General features: G+C 39.8%; 2 protein-coding genes across 6 annotated transcripts; both read right to left on the bottom strand.

The window, feature by feature from the left end:
- Positions 1-745: 745 nt before the first annotated feature.
- LOC115738956 (regulator of G-protein signaling 1) lies at positions 746-7,476 on the bottom strand. 3 transcript variants are annotated; one of them, XM_030671775.2, is made up of 12 exons: positions 7,208-7,476; positions 6,279-6,452; positions 5,829-5,957; positions 5,670-5,733; positions 5,496-5,580; positions 5,186-5,259; positions 4,372-4,563; positions 3,587-3,675; positions 3,234-3,472; positions 2,729-2,853; positions 1,512-1,633; positions 746-1,370 (listed from the first exon to the last, which is right to left on the bottom strand). In XM_030671775.2, the coding sequence occupies exons 4-12, from the start codon at positions 5,731-5,733 to the stop codon at positions 1,161-1,163; spliced, it is 1,200 nt and encodes a 399-aa protein (XP_030527635.1). In that variant the 5' UTR covers positions 5,829-5,957; positions 6,279-6,452; positions 7,208-7,476; the 3' UTR covers positions 746-1,160. The 3 variants fall into 3 exon arrangements, with proteins under 3 accessions (XP_030527635.1, XP_048135045.1, XP_030527634.1); XM_048279088.1 differs by having other exon boundaries at positions 5,837-5,957; XM_030671774.2 differs by lacking the exon at positions 6,279-6,452 and having other exon boundaries at positions 5,837-5,957.
- Positions 7,477-9,069: 1,593 nt separating this feature from the next.
- LOC115738977 (trans-Golgi network-localized SYP41-interacting protein 1) lies at positions 9,070-17,338 on the bottom strand. Of its 3 annotated transcripts, XM_048273279.1 has the most exons (9): positions 16,994-17,337; positions 16,329-16,625; positions 15,327-16,250; positions 12,882-15,200; positions 11,938-12,796; positions 11,185-11,834; positions 10,233-10,380; positions 10,072-10,153; positions 9,070-9,477 (listed from the first exon to the last, which is right to left on the bottom strand). In XM_048273279.1, exons 1-9 carry the CDS (start codon positions 17,156-17,158, stop codon positions 9,375-9,377), a joined length of 5,547 nt encoding a protein of 1,848 aa, XP_048129236.1. In that variant the 5' UTR covers positions 17,159-17,337; the 3' UTR covers positions 9,070-9,374. The 3 variants fall into 3 exon arrangements, with proteins under 3 accessions (XP_048129236.1, XP_030527670.1, XP_030527669.1); XM_030671810.2 differs by having other exon boundaries at positions 11,185-11,828; positions 12,882-16,250; positions 16,994-17,338; XM_030671809.2 differs by having other exon boundaries at positions 12,882-16,250; positions 16,994-17,336.
- Positions 17,339-17,906: the final 568 nt, after the last annotated feature.

The following is a 17,906-nucleotide window of genomic DNA, read 5'->3' as shown; positions in this document are numbered from 1 at the left end:
AAGTCTTGGAGCGTCGATCTTGCATTTCCGAACATGAATCCTTGCCATTGGATCACAAACCCATTTCCTTTACAAGGGTCAAATAGGATCAAGATGTAACTTCATTTTACTATAATCAATGTCACATTGCATCTTGGCATCTACAACGTACAATCAACACTTCTGGGGCCAATAGCCCTTTTTGGAATGTCTGTGCCACAAGTAGCCAAAACCTTTAATGTGTGTATACACTTGGAGGTTGGACTTTAGTCCTCACGTAACGTCTCATGCATACTTAGTGTTACGGTCCCAAATTACAGTTGCAACTTTCACGGAAGGATCGTGTTTTCCTCTATTTATGATTGAAGTTTCCTTCGACCAGTCTTCCGATGGATGAGTTAGAAACTTGGATATCACCCACAATTGTAAATGATGTCCACAACTTTTCACCCGCCAGTCAGAGACATGGAAACTCCGTCCAACTATAAGGACGGAGGAAAATATAGGCCTCCACGGAATTGTTACTAGTGTGTGTCGCCTAATCAGTCGCCTCAAGGAAACTAACCTCGGAAGATCCGGTCAAATTCTCAACACGGTGTAGAACATCAGGATAAGACTCGCTGATCTTTCATTGTGCTTTTATTTTTCTCATCTAACAATGGAGTTTCGACAACTCTTCTTCAACTTGTTCTTTTAGCCGCACACTTTGATGGCAGAGAAAATGGAGCTATTTTCTATTTGCGGGAAGATGCTAACAGAATGGATTTAACATTGATGTACATATGATACAGAGCATTTCAAACAAGAGCTCATGAGAAGTGCGTGTTTATGTCCGCCTCGACTTGCAGTAGGTGCACTTGCAAGCACCTCGATCGACGTACGTATGAACCAATCATTAATGTACTACCTGAGTCAGATTAGCTAGGATGTTCGATTCCCACACACATCTGAAGTCGTTAGTCAGGTGCTCGAGTCTCTTTGTAGTACTATATAATCTTGTGGAAGAATTGCTGTATCTTGTGCTTCCCTTTCCGTCGTATGCTGTCGCTCTAGCATTGTTTGTTGTATCCATGCTGTATAGATGAAAGCCGTGTCAGAGGCAGCATTGGATATGAATTGCTGGATTGTGAGTGAAGAGTTACTTTCATTGACAATCTCCTGTATTTTCTTTCCCCCATGGCTCATATTGGATCTGTAGGCCCACTACTGTGGTCTGAGTGCTTTGTAAGACATTCCTGCTGGAAGGGGTCATCTGCACCGCGTACGCCGCTCGGTCTAGGGGAGAAGTTCCAACCGGTCATTGGTTCAATCTCGTGAGCATCCGATCTCATGCTCGCTTCCTCTTTGAACTTCAAGAAGAAGGTGGAAGACCAGTAATCTTTTGCCAAATTCTTGAAGAGCAGGTTTCAAGAAAAGAACAAAACCGTGCTTAGAACATGTACTAACAAAAGGGAAAGGAGCTGATTTTTTTTTTTTTTTTTTTTGGGGGTCATTTCCAAGTACACATAATAAGAACGTATTGGGCAACCAACCATTTTCATGAGCTGCAGTAATTCATTTAGCGCATTGTCGAAGAGAGCAGGATGTGCTAAATTAGAAGTCGTCAAAATATCTTGTCGGCATCGGTAAGATATGTTAACCTCCATTGGTGCACCTGTTAAGTTCAGCAAAAAACGTGAGACAGGAAAAGCTGAAAGATCAAAGCCCAACACGAATCATGATGTATGCATTCTAACCATTACGTTAAAGACTGCAGTATAAGCATACAGAACCGATATGGCCAGTATGAGCTGAGACTTATGTAAGGAGTAGTCCTTGATCAACTTCGAGTCTGTTTGGAACGACTTTTACTTTTGACTTCTGTTTTTTTTTTTTTTTTTCCAAATCTTACGATTTCACAATTTTCTTTTTTCTCTAATCTAGAATAGTTGAAACCTGTCTAAATGGTCTTCTATTTAGATGCAAATTTATACATAATTTTCTCATAATTTTGGAAATTTTGATAATTTTGGAAAAGTAAAAAAAAAGATACTTTTTGACTTTCCAGACGTCCAAGCAAACAAACTTGACAGAACTGTTCAGTTCCACATTTCATGAATTAGCTAGTTATCCTTTCCATAAAAGTTTTAACTATTTTATCACATCCTGTCACAAATTCTCTGTCCGGACTAAGGCAACATAAAGGAAAAATAGCTTTAGAAATTCCAAGTCTACTTATCAGATGACAGAACTAGACTACATATTTGAGCACACATGTATCCGTTAGTACTTTCTATGTAGGAAGCAAGAGAACTGAAAATGCTCCAGATAACCCTCTAAAACTTGATTTCTAATGACTTCATGGAACTCGGATTCTTGAGTCAAGAGACGAACTTGTAAAGATCACACCTGATACTTGGGCCAACCAAACAAACATAGTGAAACTGTGTAAGTCCATTTTTTTTATTGCGGAACAGAAGCATGTATTACCATGTAAATACTGCATGTAATACAATTAGATTTCATTTATAGCTAAGAGTCAATCAAGAAAATTAGCAAATATGGACACAAACCTGCCCCCTCTTGCTGTCCCCCCTTAACTTTTCATTTTTTTGCTCATAGTCCATTATTGTACTTAAACTCATGCAGAGAACTCTATCCCTCCATGCCAGTCAATTATCTATATGAACTTTAAGATTAGACTAAAGAACAAGCTCATGCACTCAAGGGATTAACATCAAGGACAAATTTCCTTCAGTAAATCAGCAACCTGCAGTTATATATTTATCGATGATATCTCTGGCCATGTAGATTCTCCGCACGGAGTCATTTACAGGAATTTTACCAAGCTCATGGACATCGTCATAGAAATGCACGCTCTCCCCAGCCAAACAACTGCAAGCAAGCAAAGGTAAATGTGCAACACCTTTAGTACCTTAAGTTTGAAATGAGGAAAGATATATGCTTGAAAACTTAGAACATTTAAGAACTTCTCGTCTGCCCCAAGATTTGCGAATCTATTAAACACCAAACACCTTTAGTCCCCTTTAGGCTGCAATGAGGTAAGATACGTGCTTTAAAACTGTTAAAAGCTTCTCATTCTTTTGAACTAAATGCAATGAAGTTACTCTTAACGCATTTACAAGGAAATTGTTGCATCAGAAAACAGATTATACACGTTGACATGTAAGTCCCACTGAAGCTGAAGCTGTTCAAGACCCAGCATTTGGAAGAGATCTACTGTTTGATATAAATATATGAGAAGGTAAACGGACCTATCTGCGAATGCCATGAAAGACTGCCGAAATCTTTTGTTCTGAAGAAGTTTATCCAGCGGTTCGTTTGGATCTATAGCTTGACTTGGCTCTCTTTGCATTAGAAGACCACTGTCCGGTATTCCAAGAGCCTGACCCATCGTCTCATACTTCAAAGGTTCTCTTCTTCGTATGCTAATTTGAGACAGAAGAGGTTGTGAACTTGAAATGGAAAAGAAAGCTAGGACAAGAATACTCGACTGCAAATAAGAAATCAATCATAAGCAGATATGTGAGCTTCAAGGTTGAATCTGAATATACAATTACAGATACCATGGGCTAAAAAATAACAATTAATTGTTGGCAAAGCATACTGTGACTAAAAGCAGAAATCTTGAGACAACTTGGAGCCATGCAATTTCCTCATGGATTTCGTTCAAAGCATAAGCAGCTATCCATACTCCTGTATTTAAATGAAGCACCAATGAGAAGATAAGAACACACGGAGCAGTTTGACCTATTTAAGACTCTACAATTCTATACAATGCAGATAAAAGGAGTTAAGCAATGAGTTTTGAATACAAATTTCAGTGCAAAGTAAAAATACAATCGTGCTTTTTAATGTTGCTATGAGATTTTGTAGGACCGCTATCAACTGTTCTACAAACTCAAGCTATTAGATGAAGGTGTGGTTTAATATTTATATATTCCAACACTTCATATTAAACCGCGTTAAATCTAACAGCTTATGCTTTTAGAACAGTTAGCGATAGTTCCACAATATCTCACATGGTATCAAAGCAGGAGGTCTTGAGTTCAAATCTTTCCAGGCCCCTACTTCCCTCCCCGGTGAAATATTTCCATACTTAGTACTAGGCAAAAAGACCGAACTAAGTGTGAAAGGGAGTGTTAAAATATATAAATATTAAACTGCGCCTTTATCTAACAATTTAAGCTTAGAACAGTTGGCGGTGGTCCCACAATATCTCATTTTTATAGTTTGGTTTTTAAGTCTAGCTTCAGATATGATATTTTTCAAAGAAACATTGGGCCAGCTATGACTCTAATAGAAGCAGAGGAACACAAAAGTACATGAATATAATCATAGGACGAGGCAAACCCAAATTATCTTTTGAAATAGTATCCTAAAGGATCTTACCAATAGAAGACGAAGAGACAACTATTCCTCTCCAAAGATCTCGGAGTTCATTAAATCTGAACTCTATATGGCGAATTGCTCCAGTGAATGCAACAAGAGTGGCAACATACAATGTGTGGAAGGAGACTACTGGGATAACCCATTGAGCACCCATGTGACAATGATTATTGAGAGGCTGCTTCATATGAATAACTACAGCACGAAACAAGCATTCCTGTCAAAGCTATTAAATGTCTCTATGCCTCATATACTTACAACCTATTTCTTGAGGTGCTTGACAGTACATAAGTCTGCTGCAAAATTTCGTAGTAAGACAGAACAAGAATAATGACCGCACCGATGATGGAAACAAGATCCCCATTAGGCCTTTCTAGAAACATGCCATACAGCAGTGACTTCCTGTGAAAGGTGTAAACTAACCATCCTCCAATGCCCAGGACAAACACAACCACCCCACCCACAACCACACAGCAGCAAATAATTCCGCCAAAAGTTGCACACACATCTACTAAGGCAGCATTCCTCATTGCTTATGCAAGCACAAAAGTTCTTGTTTCCATTCTCCCTAATGAAGGGTGACCTCAATTGGACATATTTACACCTAAACCTTCTTTTTTTCCTTCTAATTTCAGACAGACAAAGTAACAGCTTATCACCCTTTTCACCCAGGAAAGTATATCATAAGGCGCCAATGAGTGCCAACAATCCTAATATAGTATCAACCGCATACCGGCAAAAAAGGTTTTCTGGCTTTTGTTTGTAAATGACAACAGATGTAAGATAGTAAATTAGTAAAAACTTCAGAAGTCCTTACGGGCTGCCCCAGCAAACCATGGCAACAGAAATAATGGAAGACAGACATGCGACCTCATTGGTGGTAAACGCCTCCTGCAAAGCAAGCCATTTGGTGACACAAACTCTTCTATAAAGACACGGAGTACAAGATGTAAAAAGTTAAGATAAAGCACAAAATAACTAGAATAAAAATATGTGGATAAGAACATTAAAGAATCTGAAAGTGAAGCACATCATAACGTGACAGCTCCCTCCCACCCTCCATGATATAATTCTTTTAACTTCTTGCTGCAGGAGCAAACTGTAATGTCCCTGTCCTTTACACTTACTTGCCAAATATGAAGTACAATTGCAATGCCTGTACTATACGACAGCTGAGCAGCAAACCAAATCCAACTGGGCCTTCAATCCAAACTGGAATCACCACATGTTCAAATTGTGTATTAGTCAGACACATCCAGATCACGAAGAAGTAATGGTGATGGCAAAACTACAATGATAACCTGCCCAAATGTAGCAAGACTGCCACCAATGCCTCCTTTTGAATTTCAGTAAATTGACGGACATCTGCATAAACCACATACCACGGTAATTGCTGCTTTCCTTTCTGACAATCGTAAAACCACTAGGCTGAAAACGTGTAGGATATGAGATGTGCATACAACTGTACCACAATTGATAGTATAAGGTTAAAGCTGGCAAAAACTTGAAACGCAGGAATCCAGAAGCCGCTCCCTTTTGTCCGAGAAAATTTGTGGATAACAAAGGGAAGGATCGATCGAGAAAGAAGCCTGAGAGCATAAGACTACTAAGTTAAACAATGATGAAGATAAGAAGGACAACCCATCTCCAGTACACATTTCAAGGTTCGGAAGAGTTAAATCAGAAACTGATCAAGACCATCTAATAAAGGCAGCGCCATTTGGCAACAAAAAGCACAAAAGTGTAGACAACACACCGACACCCTCTTAAACTTAGGACTTAGGATTAGATAAATCTTTTCCATGATCATTTTGCTGCAATTGGGCATTAGCTCCTTTTCTGCTGTGAATAATTGTAACTGGTAATTGAAAAAGAAAAGAAAGCAAGCCAGAAAAAATTGACCATTGTACCCCTCCACCAGCTACTACAGTTGCTGGCTGCACTGCAATACACCACCACTCTGCTGAACGATAACGGTACTCCTCCAAGTCATCATTAGACGCATTCTGCATTCTTTCTGAATCCTGTCTCAATTGCACTAGCACCTCTAATCCATTGTTGCAGCCCACAGCCCAAAACCAGTACTAGCAACACCACAAACAAAGTTCTCATTAACACCAACAGCTTAGAAATCATTTATCAATGCTTCTAAATCCTTTCTCTAGTATTTCTTCACTTCTTCTTTTCATCATCCTCCATGTTCTCATTGAGATGAAGATGATCCGATTTGGAATTTGGATTAATTACAGTGTCAAGCCAATCTTAAAATAAGTGTGCAAGTTGGATATAATGGTACCAAATATGCACTAATTTATTTTCTGTCCTTATCTCCATATCAACCCCGCAAACCAAATTGACTTTCCTTGGGTAGACACCGCATCAGGTTCAGCTAGATCTAACCACTGCACCCCCAACCAAAGTGTACTTCTACCGAAAGTTATCGTTAATGCAGAGATAATTTCCCCTACTGAATGGTTCGTTTGGACAAGCTTCAAAGCATTTTACGTACAAACAAATTACTCAATCCCGTACTCAACTTCATTGGAGTACAAATCAAACCAAATCTGAGAGAAGAAATAACTAAACCAAGCAGAAAAAGGACAAATTCTCTTCATGACCCACTTCAAAAACTGTGCTAAACATCTCTCGGCCGCACCCTAATTCGCTTGGACAAACCATCATGACCTTAGCCTTTTCACCGATATAACCGATTCCAACCCAAAAAGGCTCGTTCACTTTGGAAGGTCAAGGTTGAAAATTAGCTAATCACGGAGAAAGCCCAGTTCAAAGTAGTAAATAAACAGACATACCATTGACGCGAAGCTACAAAGAAACTCACAAGATCAAGGACAGGATAGAAATGGCGACGGCAACGTAGTCGCTGGGACAGCCACCTTCCTTCGCGCAGCCCGCCATTGAATCGCCGTCGGACCAAGAATCCAGCAAGAGATGATCCTAATTTGGTGTAATCACCAGTTGTAATCCTGATTACCACCCATTTGAAAACATATGTTGGACTACGGTTACGAGAAATCTTGAAATGAGTGGAGTCAGCGAGCTCAAGAGCAAGACGTCCATTTTTTCAAGTCAAGGCTCTGACCCAGAGGAAAATCTCGCCTAAATTTTCTACCTTTTTCAACAAAAAAGAACAGGAGATTTGCTTGTTGTGAATAGATGTTGACGTAATACAGATAAGATCTTAGGAACCCGAACTTTAACTATGTACTTCTACATTTTCAAAGATTCATGTTGATCAGTCACCAAACAAATAAATAAATTTATGATAATCGGGTGCTTCGATACTATCATTCACGACCTCACAAGTTTGAGGCGTATCGTGAACGAAATTTTTTGCAAACAATTATATCTAAAATTGAATTTCGTAACGGACGTGGGATCCTCACAATAACGTCTGAAATGTGATAGCTATATTGGCCACTTCTCTCTTGAGAGTTGAATAATTTTACTTTCACCCAAAATAGGACACGAGCACACAATTTGCTAGGAATATCGTTTTTCAATCAAATTATACACGAGATTTTTCTCATTTTCAAAATCATTTTATAGTTCCGGGATCCCTATTAGTTGTTTTTGAATGCATTTTCTCATGCTCATACCGGCCTACTCAGTAGTCTTTGATAATAAGTTGCTCTCATTTGTAACTATTTTTATCGGTGATGCTAATACAACCTCGTCGAATTATGTTACGATCGGTTCGAACAAAGCGATTACTTTGTACAAATGATAATTGAAAAAAAAATGAGTAGCTCGGGTAATACAAAATACCTTTTAACTTAAACTTACTAAAAACATACGATCCATCCAAGTGAAGCACCACGGAGGCATTGTTGAGTACAGACATGCTTAGCTATTAATCTTAACACTCCTAATGGCGTGTGAGCAAATCTTAGAAGTGGAGCAAGACAACATTGGGTTAATAGACTAGTCAAAATTCATTTCTTAAACCATATTTGATGGGCTGACTTGTTATATGAATTAGTTATATTTAGTATATTAGTTATAAATAAATTTAGAATGATAAAGCACATAATAATATATATTAATGGATCCACAATTTACTTAAACCCATGGCCCTCTCCACTCTTTCTCGATTTCGCATTCGCTAAAGATCTTACGTCAATTAATTTGGATATGATTCTCTTATATTAAGTTAAATATGAACGTGTTTTAATAATATAAATCAAGTTGGATATGCCTCACTAGATCGGTTCAATTTAGATCAGATCATTTTTAACCCGACTTGATACACTCGTTCGACATATCTAAATTAGAGCAAAGTGTTTTTTACTTGAAAATTGCTAGCGAATCAATCTACAGTTACCTCAATTTTCCCATGAAATCATCCAAAAGTCACGGGATGATGCCAAAAGCTGAAAATCTGCTCTAGGTGGAAAGCTCTATATGGTAGTAAGTTCTCAAAATGTTAGTACCATTCGTATTAGCATCCTTCGCTTTCTTCTTCTTTTTATCTTCTTGAAGATGTTTAAGGAACACTCAGAAATCTAAGCCACAGGTTAATAGTTGACAATGGTGGTCTACACACTTCTTAGGCATGTAATGACCAAGATCAATTCAGTGCCACGAAGACATGTTTAATCAAGACGCTTCGTAGATATCAAAACACTCTTTACACTAGGTGGAAAAAAATTGTCTGTCAACACATCCAAAGCAACAAATGATGGATCAAAGTCATCAGTAATTTAATTCAAGCTTACTGTGACCAGGTACAAGGCAGGAAGTGATATGCCTTATTCTCCACAGAATATGGTACCGGCAATTTCTCGACAGCCCTGAACTGCCAAAGAATTTGTTTGGCGACCTATCTATAAAACTGTTGCCCTAATTTAGCACTATGAAGTAATGAAAAACAACTTTTTCTTAACAGAAGAGAAAAAAAAGAATTGGAGATACAGATATTTCTATGATACAAATTGAAGAAAACAGGAATGATGTCGGAGGGGTCCTGGTCCAATCGATGGCGAAAGTTACAAGATGGTGCCCAACAGCCATATATGCAAGAACAACCAATAGGCGATAAGGCCCAAGCGAGCTCCAGGTCGACTCATCAAAATCCTGCCGCCCGATACCCTGCATGGTTCACATGCAACCTACGTTTATTTTTTAGTCCTCTGAGAGCAGTATTCCACAAAGCTCTCTCCAATAATGAAAAGAAGACTATTCAGTCTGTTTCTAGTGAAAGACAAAACATGCATTTGCCATACTGGCAAGCAGAGGTTTCTTGGCAAAACTACTTCAAAATCATCCCTTGGTAATTTCTCCTCCATTGTATAGTGAAAAAACATTAAAAAAGATGGCAAAGTAGAAAAACCAAAAACATCAAAATCATTCCAGACAGCTCAAAGGGATTGGCCTTCAAAACAGAGCACAAAATGCACGTTACTACTGTATTGAAAAGTGAAAATTAATATAGAAATGGTTCAATGCGGCTAGTATTTGAAAACAATATCCTTTCATCTCATTATCACCGTCTGATAAAGCTTTTAGTCCCGATAAAAGAAGTTTCCATTGTGGAAAGAGAACTAAGAGTGTAAGCAGAAAATCAATGCAAGTCAATCTAAGCTAAGGATCTAGTCATGTAGCTTTACAAGCATCTAGATCAGACAGGAATCTTCCCTAATTTTGGTATACAAGCTAGAGAGTTTTCAAAGTAAAAGACTTTACCATATGCCATCAATCCGGTCTGCAACCAACTTCCCTTGTTTCGGAATAAGGCCTGATGTATTGAGAGACTTGAAAACATGACCTGCGATGGAGTTGTTTTACTATTTATAATTGGATTACAGACCACGTTACCCCAGATAAATAAAAAATAAAAACAATACCTTTGTCTTCATCGGTCTCCTGGTTGCTGATTAAAGGATTAGACTCCAAGTCAATGCTGAGAGCAAGATGGTCTGTAGATCCTTTTCTCATAGTCCGCGCATGAGCAGCTGAAGGAACAGGAGGCATCAACGGTTTTCCAACTGATTCCTGCATAAGCATGACGAGTGAAAGATAATATGAAACTGCTGCCAACCAGCATACTGCAACCACAATAGTTGGCATACTGACAAAAAAATTTAGAAAATATTTTTAACACAAAATGAGCTGAAGTAGGCATGTGCTACATCAGTAAACTCTCTTAAGATGAGTTGGCCATGCCTAATTTAAGTTTCAAATGCGTTCCTTTCCTTTCTATACTGAGGTTCTAACCTAGAGGCTCCAAATTCAAGATGATTCTTACAGAGAGGCATTGTCCAAATAGGCAGAAATAATTATGACACAGAAACAGCAATAAATCATGACCCCATTGCCCAGCAAATCCAACCAGTATTGAGATGCAAAGAAATCTTTGACCATTCTGAAATGGAGGGCAGAAACAGCAGCTACAAAAATGGTTGTTAAATAATAACTAACATCTACCTACACCATCAGCTAGAACAAGAATGTAGCTCTCTGATGGTCTACTTAAGAAAAGAAAAAGTAGCATCAAGTAAGCACACCATGACCCTTCCTTAGATTAGCTATGGGAGCTAAAATTCAAGGAAAGAGGAAAAAAATACAAAATCAGACAATCTAGGGTCGATACAGAAATCTCCAGTCTTGCCTCCTAACAAATGGGAATGAGAAGAGGGCCTTCAAAATGACCTTTTAATATCAAGATGTCCGTTACTCGCCAGATAATAGCAAGACGCATTCCAAAAATCTGTGGTTACTGTGCTCGGGCAAACCATGGTTCGAAAGGGGTGGGGGGAGTGGGAACTGCATGAATAAACCAAAAAAAAGAAACATTACCACATCCTCAACTTCAGATATCTCTGAACCAGCAGGCAATGAAGGTGCTTCAAAAATGCTTCTCTCCTGGATGATCTCTGGTTGGGCACTTCTACCTTGTAGTGAATCTTCAAGCAATTTAACTTTACTCGATAACTCCTCCACAAGCTTCTGGCTTCCCAACAACTTCAATTCAAGTTCTTGGGCTTCCGATTTAGAGTTTTCAAATTCCATAAGCACATTCACAATTTGCTTTTCTAAGGTTGCTAAAAGTCCCTTTAAGCTAGAAGTATTATGGTCACTAACTAACTCTCTACCACCAAACATATTTATAACTTTCTCCAAAATAACTCTTAGATCAGATAAATCTCTCTTCATCTTCTCTGAGTCTTCTTCATATCTCATACGTGTTTCAACTTCCTCCTGCAGATGCTTATTTACAAGAACCTGGTCAGCAAGGGTGGACTGTAGCTCTTCATTATCATGTGACAACAAACTTATTTGTTCCTGCACTCTAGTAAAACTGTCTACAATATAGAATAGCTTCTTCACGTGAGGAGAAATATGGGGCTCTGTGTCTCCTCCTAACTCTTCCGACGAGATTCTAACCCCATCGACCTTGTCCAAAAGGGCTGCCCGTTGGGATGGGGACATGAATGAACTTTCTGCTTCTAGAGAAACCAAAAAACAAATAAATTATTCAGGGAGAAACAGCAGAGATTTATCAAAACAAAGGAAAGCTTGACCATGAGATCATGACACAAAAATGGTCACCTTGTTGTCTCATCAACGAATTACTGTGCACCTCTAAGAGTTCAGCCTCTCTTTGCTTCAACTTGTCATAATCAGCTTGACAATCCTTGAGTTTAAGCCTCAGCTCACTACATGAATTTTGCAAAGTCTCTACCTCAGTCTCCAGCTCAAAGATCCTATTTTGCTTGATATTTCTGTCTTCTATGGCTTCCATGAAACCTACTTTCGCTTCTTTAAGTTCATTTTCCATATTTTCTATCTTTGAAGTTGCCACCTCACTCGTGCTCTGGAACCGCTTAATAAGAGCGTGAACACTTTGAACAGAAAATAACAAATCTCGAATAGGTTTGGCATATTTGCTGCCATCAACCTTCTTTTGATACCATTCTGCATTGATTATACTACTTTCTCTTTCTTCTGCATAAGATCTACTCGAGGTTTCCAGCTCAGCACTAGACAACTGCCCAAGAGAATTCCGTTCAACTTCTAGCAGCAATTTTGTGGTGGCATTAGTACAGGCAGATAATAAAGTTGCAATGTCATCTTCCAAAATGGACACTGTATTTCCATGATCCGGCTTGTACGTTTCCATATCTTTCAGATCTTGCTTCAAAGATCTCATGTCCTGAGACATAGCTTTTACATCATCACATCTTTCCTCTAGCTTTTTCAAAAGAGCTGCCAGAATTTCATCTATAAATGCGGACAAGCCTTCAAATTTATCAACAAGAATTTTGTCTTTCAACTGAAAACCTTCTATGGTCCTCCTAAACATTGAAGAGATGTCGTTACCCACTTCATTCATCAAACCAGCATCCATCTCAACACCCAGGTTATCGCTAAGTTCAACAGGGAACTGGTTTTTGGCGATGGGATCTTCCTGAGACATAGAAAGAGAAAAGCTACATAAGTAACCTTTCACATATGCAGTAATCAGCAGTGAAGAAGCAGATATTCTACAATACCTCATCAGCAGTTTGCTTTTCTGCTGCTTCTGAATATAAGCAAATATGTTGATCTTTTACTCTTTCAAGGATGTCATTCATGCTCTTCAGGCCCTCCCATTTTTTCTCGAAGCAATCCTTCATAAGGGGAAACAACGTTTCGTTTTTCACAAGGGCATGCAACTCATTAAGGTAACTGACAAGTTCTAGAGATCTGTTCTCCAAACTGCCATTTTTGCCAGCCAATTCTTCTAGACATGCGTTCAACTTTGAATTGAGTGCTGATACTTCCTGGTTATGTCTCTTGTTTTGATTATCAAGCTCCAACACGTCATTCTCAGCCTTTGACACTGCATCTTCCAATGATTTAATTGTTACAGAAGCATCTGCCAGCTTGATTTCCTTGGTTGCAGATTCATCTTGCAGCTTCTTCAGCTCAGTCTCCATATGGCTTCTCTCAACTCCTAAATTATGGTTCTGCTCAGTTAATAAACCAAGTTTCTTCTCCAGCTCCAATGATGCATCTTCTAGTGACTCTATAGTTTGTTGTGCATCTACCAATTTTCCAGTCTGAATGGAGATCTGCTCCTTCAGTTTCTCTAGCTCCCTTTCAGCCGCAGCTCTAAAGACATGAGCTGCTTCCTTCTCATTGGTGAGTGCATTAACATGATTCTCTGCCTGCGACAATGCCTCTTCAAGGGACTTCTTGCGAGCACAAGCCTCAGTGAAGTTACTAACTTGGAAAGAAGCTTCTTCAATGGCTTTCAGCAGCTCTTTTTCAACATTTTCCTTACTGGTTTCTATTTCCCTCTTTTCTTCCACAAGCCTGAGTACATCATCCTGTGCTCCTGACAACAAGTCTTCCAGAGCTTTGATAGATGCTTTGGCTTCAACTAACTTGCTTTCTAAGTCAATGGCTTCTACTTTCAACTTTTCAAACCCCTGCCTTTCATCTTGCAACAATTTCAGATCAGTATGGGCTTCAGCTAACCTGCCCAATAAATCACTAGATTCCTCTCGAACTTTGGCTAACTCTTCTTCAGTATGTTCCTTTGCCTTTTGACAGTCATTGAGGTACCCCGCCAGCCACTTCACCTTTTCCACAGGCTCTTCAAAAACAGTGTTTGCAGGAATATCGATACCATCAACGGACTCAATCACCCTCTGCAACATGTTATTACTCTCCAATAAGAACTGCTCAAGTTGATCTCGTTGATCTTTCAGGGCAACAAGATCCGCCTCCAACTTTGGTATGTGCTCAATGTGAGTAGACATTCGGTTTATCTGATCCTTGGACTCAGTAACTGCAGATTCCTGCTGCTGTATCTCAAGCTTCAGTTTTTCAATTTCAGAGTTCTTCTCATCCAGAAGATGTTTCAAGTTTTCCCTATCTTGAACCAGTCCCTTTCCTTTCTTGACCGCCATAGATAACTTTTCTCTCAAAAGAGCAGATTTCTCTTCTGATCGTTCGAGATCCTTTTGCAAATGATCCTTTTCCTCTTTGAGTGTTTCAAGTTCATTAGACAACAATTGCAACTGATAGGAAAAATTATCAACCTTCTGAGACTTTTCCAGCATCTCTTCTTCAAGTACATTCTCATATAGCATTAACTCCTGAACCCGCAAGTATAAAAGACTTTTAATTCTTTCAAATGATTCCAAATCAGCATGAGGAGGACCCAACTCAGAAGTTCTCTGTTCCGTAACCTTTTCAAAGCATCTTTCAATGAGAACATTGCAGTCAGAGAAGGATAGCCGTTGATGGACCATAAGGTCTTCTTCAACCGAGATTCCAGAAGCTTTTACCAACAGCATGACCATTTGCTCCTTCTCCCATGACACTTGTTGCTCCTTTTTGACAATATCATTGTATTCAAGTGTTATTTCGTCAACCTCCATTTCAAGATATTCCTTCTCCACCGATGCAACAGAACATGCAGCAGTTAACCTGTCAATCTCATCGTATGCGGCTTCTTTTATTCGAGAAATTTCACCTCGTAGGGTTTCTGCTTCGTTATTGGCAAGAGTAAATGACTCCTTTAGCCAAAAAATACGGGATTCCAAGTTGGAAGTTGAAAAAGATTCAGACAACTCTATCTCAGTTAAGGAATCTTTCAATTTTTGAAATTCTCTGTAAACACCTTTCAACATATTTCTCTCATCCACAAGCCATTTATATTTATCAACAATCTCAGCAGATTTCATTTCCTCAGGAAAACTAGCCTCAGAGAGAATTTCTTCAAACCGGACGAGAATCGCATTCCTCTGTGAGAGATTTTCCTGCAGGAGTGCAACCAATTGTTCACTTTGTACCAACTCTTCCTTAGATTGATCAGCCACCTCTAACGCACTTGACTTCTCCTGAAGCTCAATCAAGCATCTCTCAAGCTCATCCGTCTTCTCGGCCAATGAATGCTTCAGCGAGTCTCTCTGCTGTACCAACTCTTCCTTAGATTGTTCAGCCGCCTCTAACGCACTTGACTTCTCCTGAAGCTCAATCAAGCATCTCTCAAGCTCATCCGTCTTCTCAGCCAATGAATGCTTCAGCAAGTCTCTCTGCTGCACCAATGATTTCCCCTTTGTTACAGCCATACCAAGCTTTTCTTTGACATTACCACAACGCATCCTCTCCTGCTCAATTTCACTTTTGAGTCGGCTAAGTTCTGCATTAGTTTCTTCTGCCAAGTCCTTGTCCTCATTAAGCTGTTCAATCAATTTTCTATTATCATCTTCTGCTTGGCTTAGTTTTCCAGCAAAGTGTGCTTCCGTCCTTTTGCACTTCAACAACTCATTACAAGCTGCAATTATTACATCCCCCCTATCCTCCTGCATCCTAGAATCTAAAGATTCTGAAGAAACCTCAGATAAACACTGCCTAAGATGATCAATTTGTAAACAAATCTGGTTGAACTTTTCAATTAACCGCAATGTTCTTCTCTCAACAAGATTTATTTTCTCGCTGGCAGAATCATCCCAAAGATCTTCATGTTCAACTACTAAGGCAAGTGAATCTAATATTCTACTAGTAGCATCATCAACGTTTTGGTGATTCGAAAATATATAGGCAGATTTCTGAGCAGAATCAGCAATCTTGGATTTAAGATCTTCCATCTGTTGATCCTTTGTAGAAAGGATAGCATGAAGGTTTCCTATTGTAGCTTCCATCTGTAAACGTTCTTTTTGTGCAACTTTAATGAAGTCTGAACATTCCCTAAACATATCATGTGGAGAGTACCCAGGTACATGGGTTTTTTCCTCCCCATCATCAGATTCTGCTTCGTGATTAATTATCCTATCACCATTTTCATGGAGCAACGGCCGTTTGACAGTCAAACCTTTGAGTTGACGGCGAAGATCACCAAGTTCTTTGGCATATATATCTCTTTCTTCCTGCACAATGGGAAAATCAAGTGTGAGAAAGTGATGCATCAATAAAGCATGAGACCCCTCATTCTAAATTTAATCAACCTTGTATTGCCTTATAGAAATTTCTTTCTCAATAACGGTCTTCTCCAACACCATTTGCAGCCGGAAGAGCTCATCCGTCGGCTGATGGGCCCCAGTTCCATTCTCAAGTTGGCCGAAGTCACTCTTGGGCAAATTGCTCCTTTCCTCCGACGCGCCTTCTATTCCAGCAGTCATAATTGCTTCCCTGGCATCAGCATTTAACTCTTCTGGGGCATCAACGAACTCATCTTTTCCAGCATCTTCACCAACCGGCCCTGCTTCCTCATTATCTGAATCGGTCTGCTCCATGTTAGCTACCTGCAGGAAGCCAGATCGACAATGGTTCCCCCTTCAGCACATTCCCCTGAGCACGTCAAACTTCTGAAAATACATTAATGTCTCCCAAACAACGACCCACTCCTCTGCATCCCCAGTAATAATCTCTCAGTTCGCCTTACTCAGTCACCACCACAGAGACCGTACCTAATTAAGCCCCATGCTACTCATCCTACTCCATAATCTTTCAAGCACACACAAGCAAGCGAAACTATCCTCGGCTCTCAAACTCGAATTCACAAACCTAATGCCATGCACAGCTCAGCTAAAACTACGACACTCCGCCTAAATCAGACGAGACAACAAGAAAGAGTCCAACTCCTGCAAACGCAAACGCGATTCAAACGCACCTGATTCAACGAAGCATCAGCGTCGGCCACGGAGGACTCGGAATGGATAGTGCCGTTGGGCTGTGAGGCCCGGGTATCGCCAAACCCTCCGCCCACGCTCGATCGGCCATCGTACGGCTCCGACGCCGCCTCGTCCCCAGCTTCACTGCCATCTTTCTCCGACATCTAACCACGAAACGCCTACTCTCGGATCGCAAAGACGCCCCGATCGGTCGCAGTCTCTGTTGCCTTGCTGATTTTGCTGAAATCGTGTATGTGAGAGAGAGAATGCAGGGGACGAGATCTGGTCGCGCAGCAGGGGATCAACGCCACGGTCGAAATGTCCACGTGGGGGCCTCGTTAGGACGTATCGAGTGTGTTGTTATTGGGCTCTGCGTTTCTGGGCAGGTCATGGTCGTTTTGGGAACACGTGTGAAACTGTAACGGCCGAGATGAAACGACACGCATTGGTCTGTCGTGTCACGGTCGATGGCAGCTGTCCAGCCTTATGACATCGAAGGCATAGAAGCGGAGACGGGTTTTGGACAGCTACCCGCCCGAAAAGGTCGTCGGGTGTCCATCGAGTACCCGCGACCCGCCATAATAATCGCCAACGATTTTTCGTTAAATAGAAGGCAAAATAACATGGCCACTAAAATTTGACCCAATACGTAATGTAATCCTTGAATTTATAATTTATTTAATATGATAACTGAACTGTATTTTAATGTGCAATATGATCTTCGAATTTATAATTTGTTTAATCTAACTCATGAACTTTTGGTGTATATTCAATTTAGTCCATGAATTATAAGAAAATATTCAATATGTTAAACATCTTCTAAAAATTTAGGAACCAAATTGAACAAATTGAAAATTCATGGACCGCATTGTATATTAGGTTAAAGTTCAAAGACCACATTGAACAAATTAA

The sequence above is a fragment of the Rhodamnia argentea genome, chromosome 1 (genome assembly GCF_020921035.1).
Source record: "Rhodamnia argentea isolate NSW1041297 chromosome 1, ASM2092103v1, whole genome shotgun sequence".
Taxonomy (NCBI): domain Eukaryota; kingdom Viridiplantae; phylum Streptophyta; class Magnoliopsida; order Myrtales; family Myrtaceae; genus Rhodamnia; species Rhodamnia argentea.
This window is presented reverse-complemented; position numbering and strand designations above follow the sequence as displayed.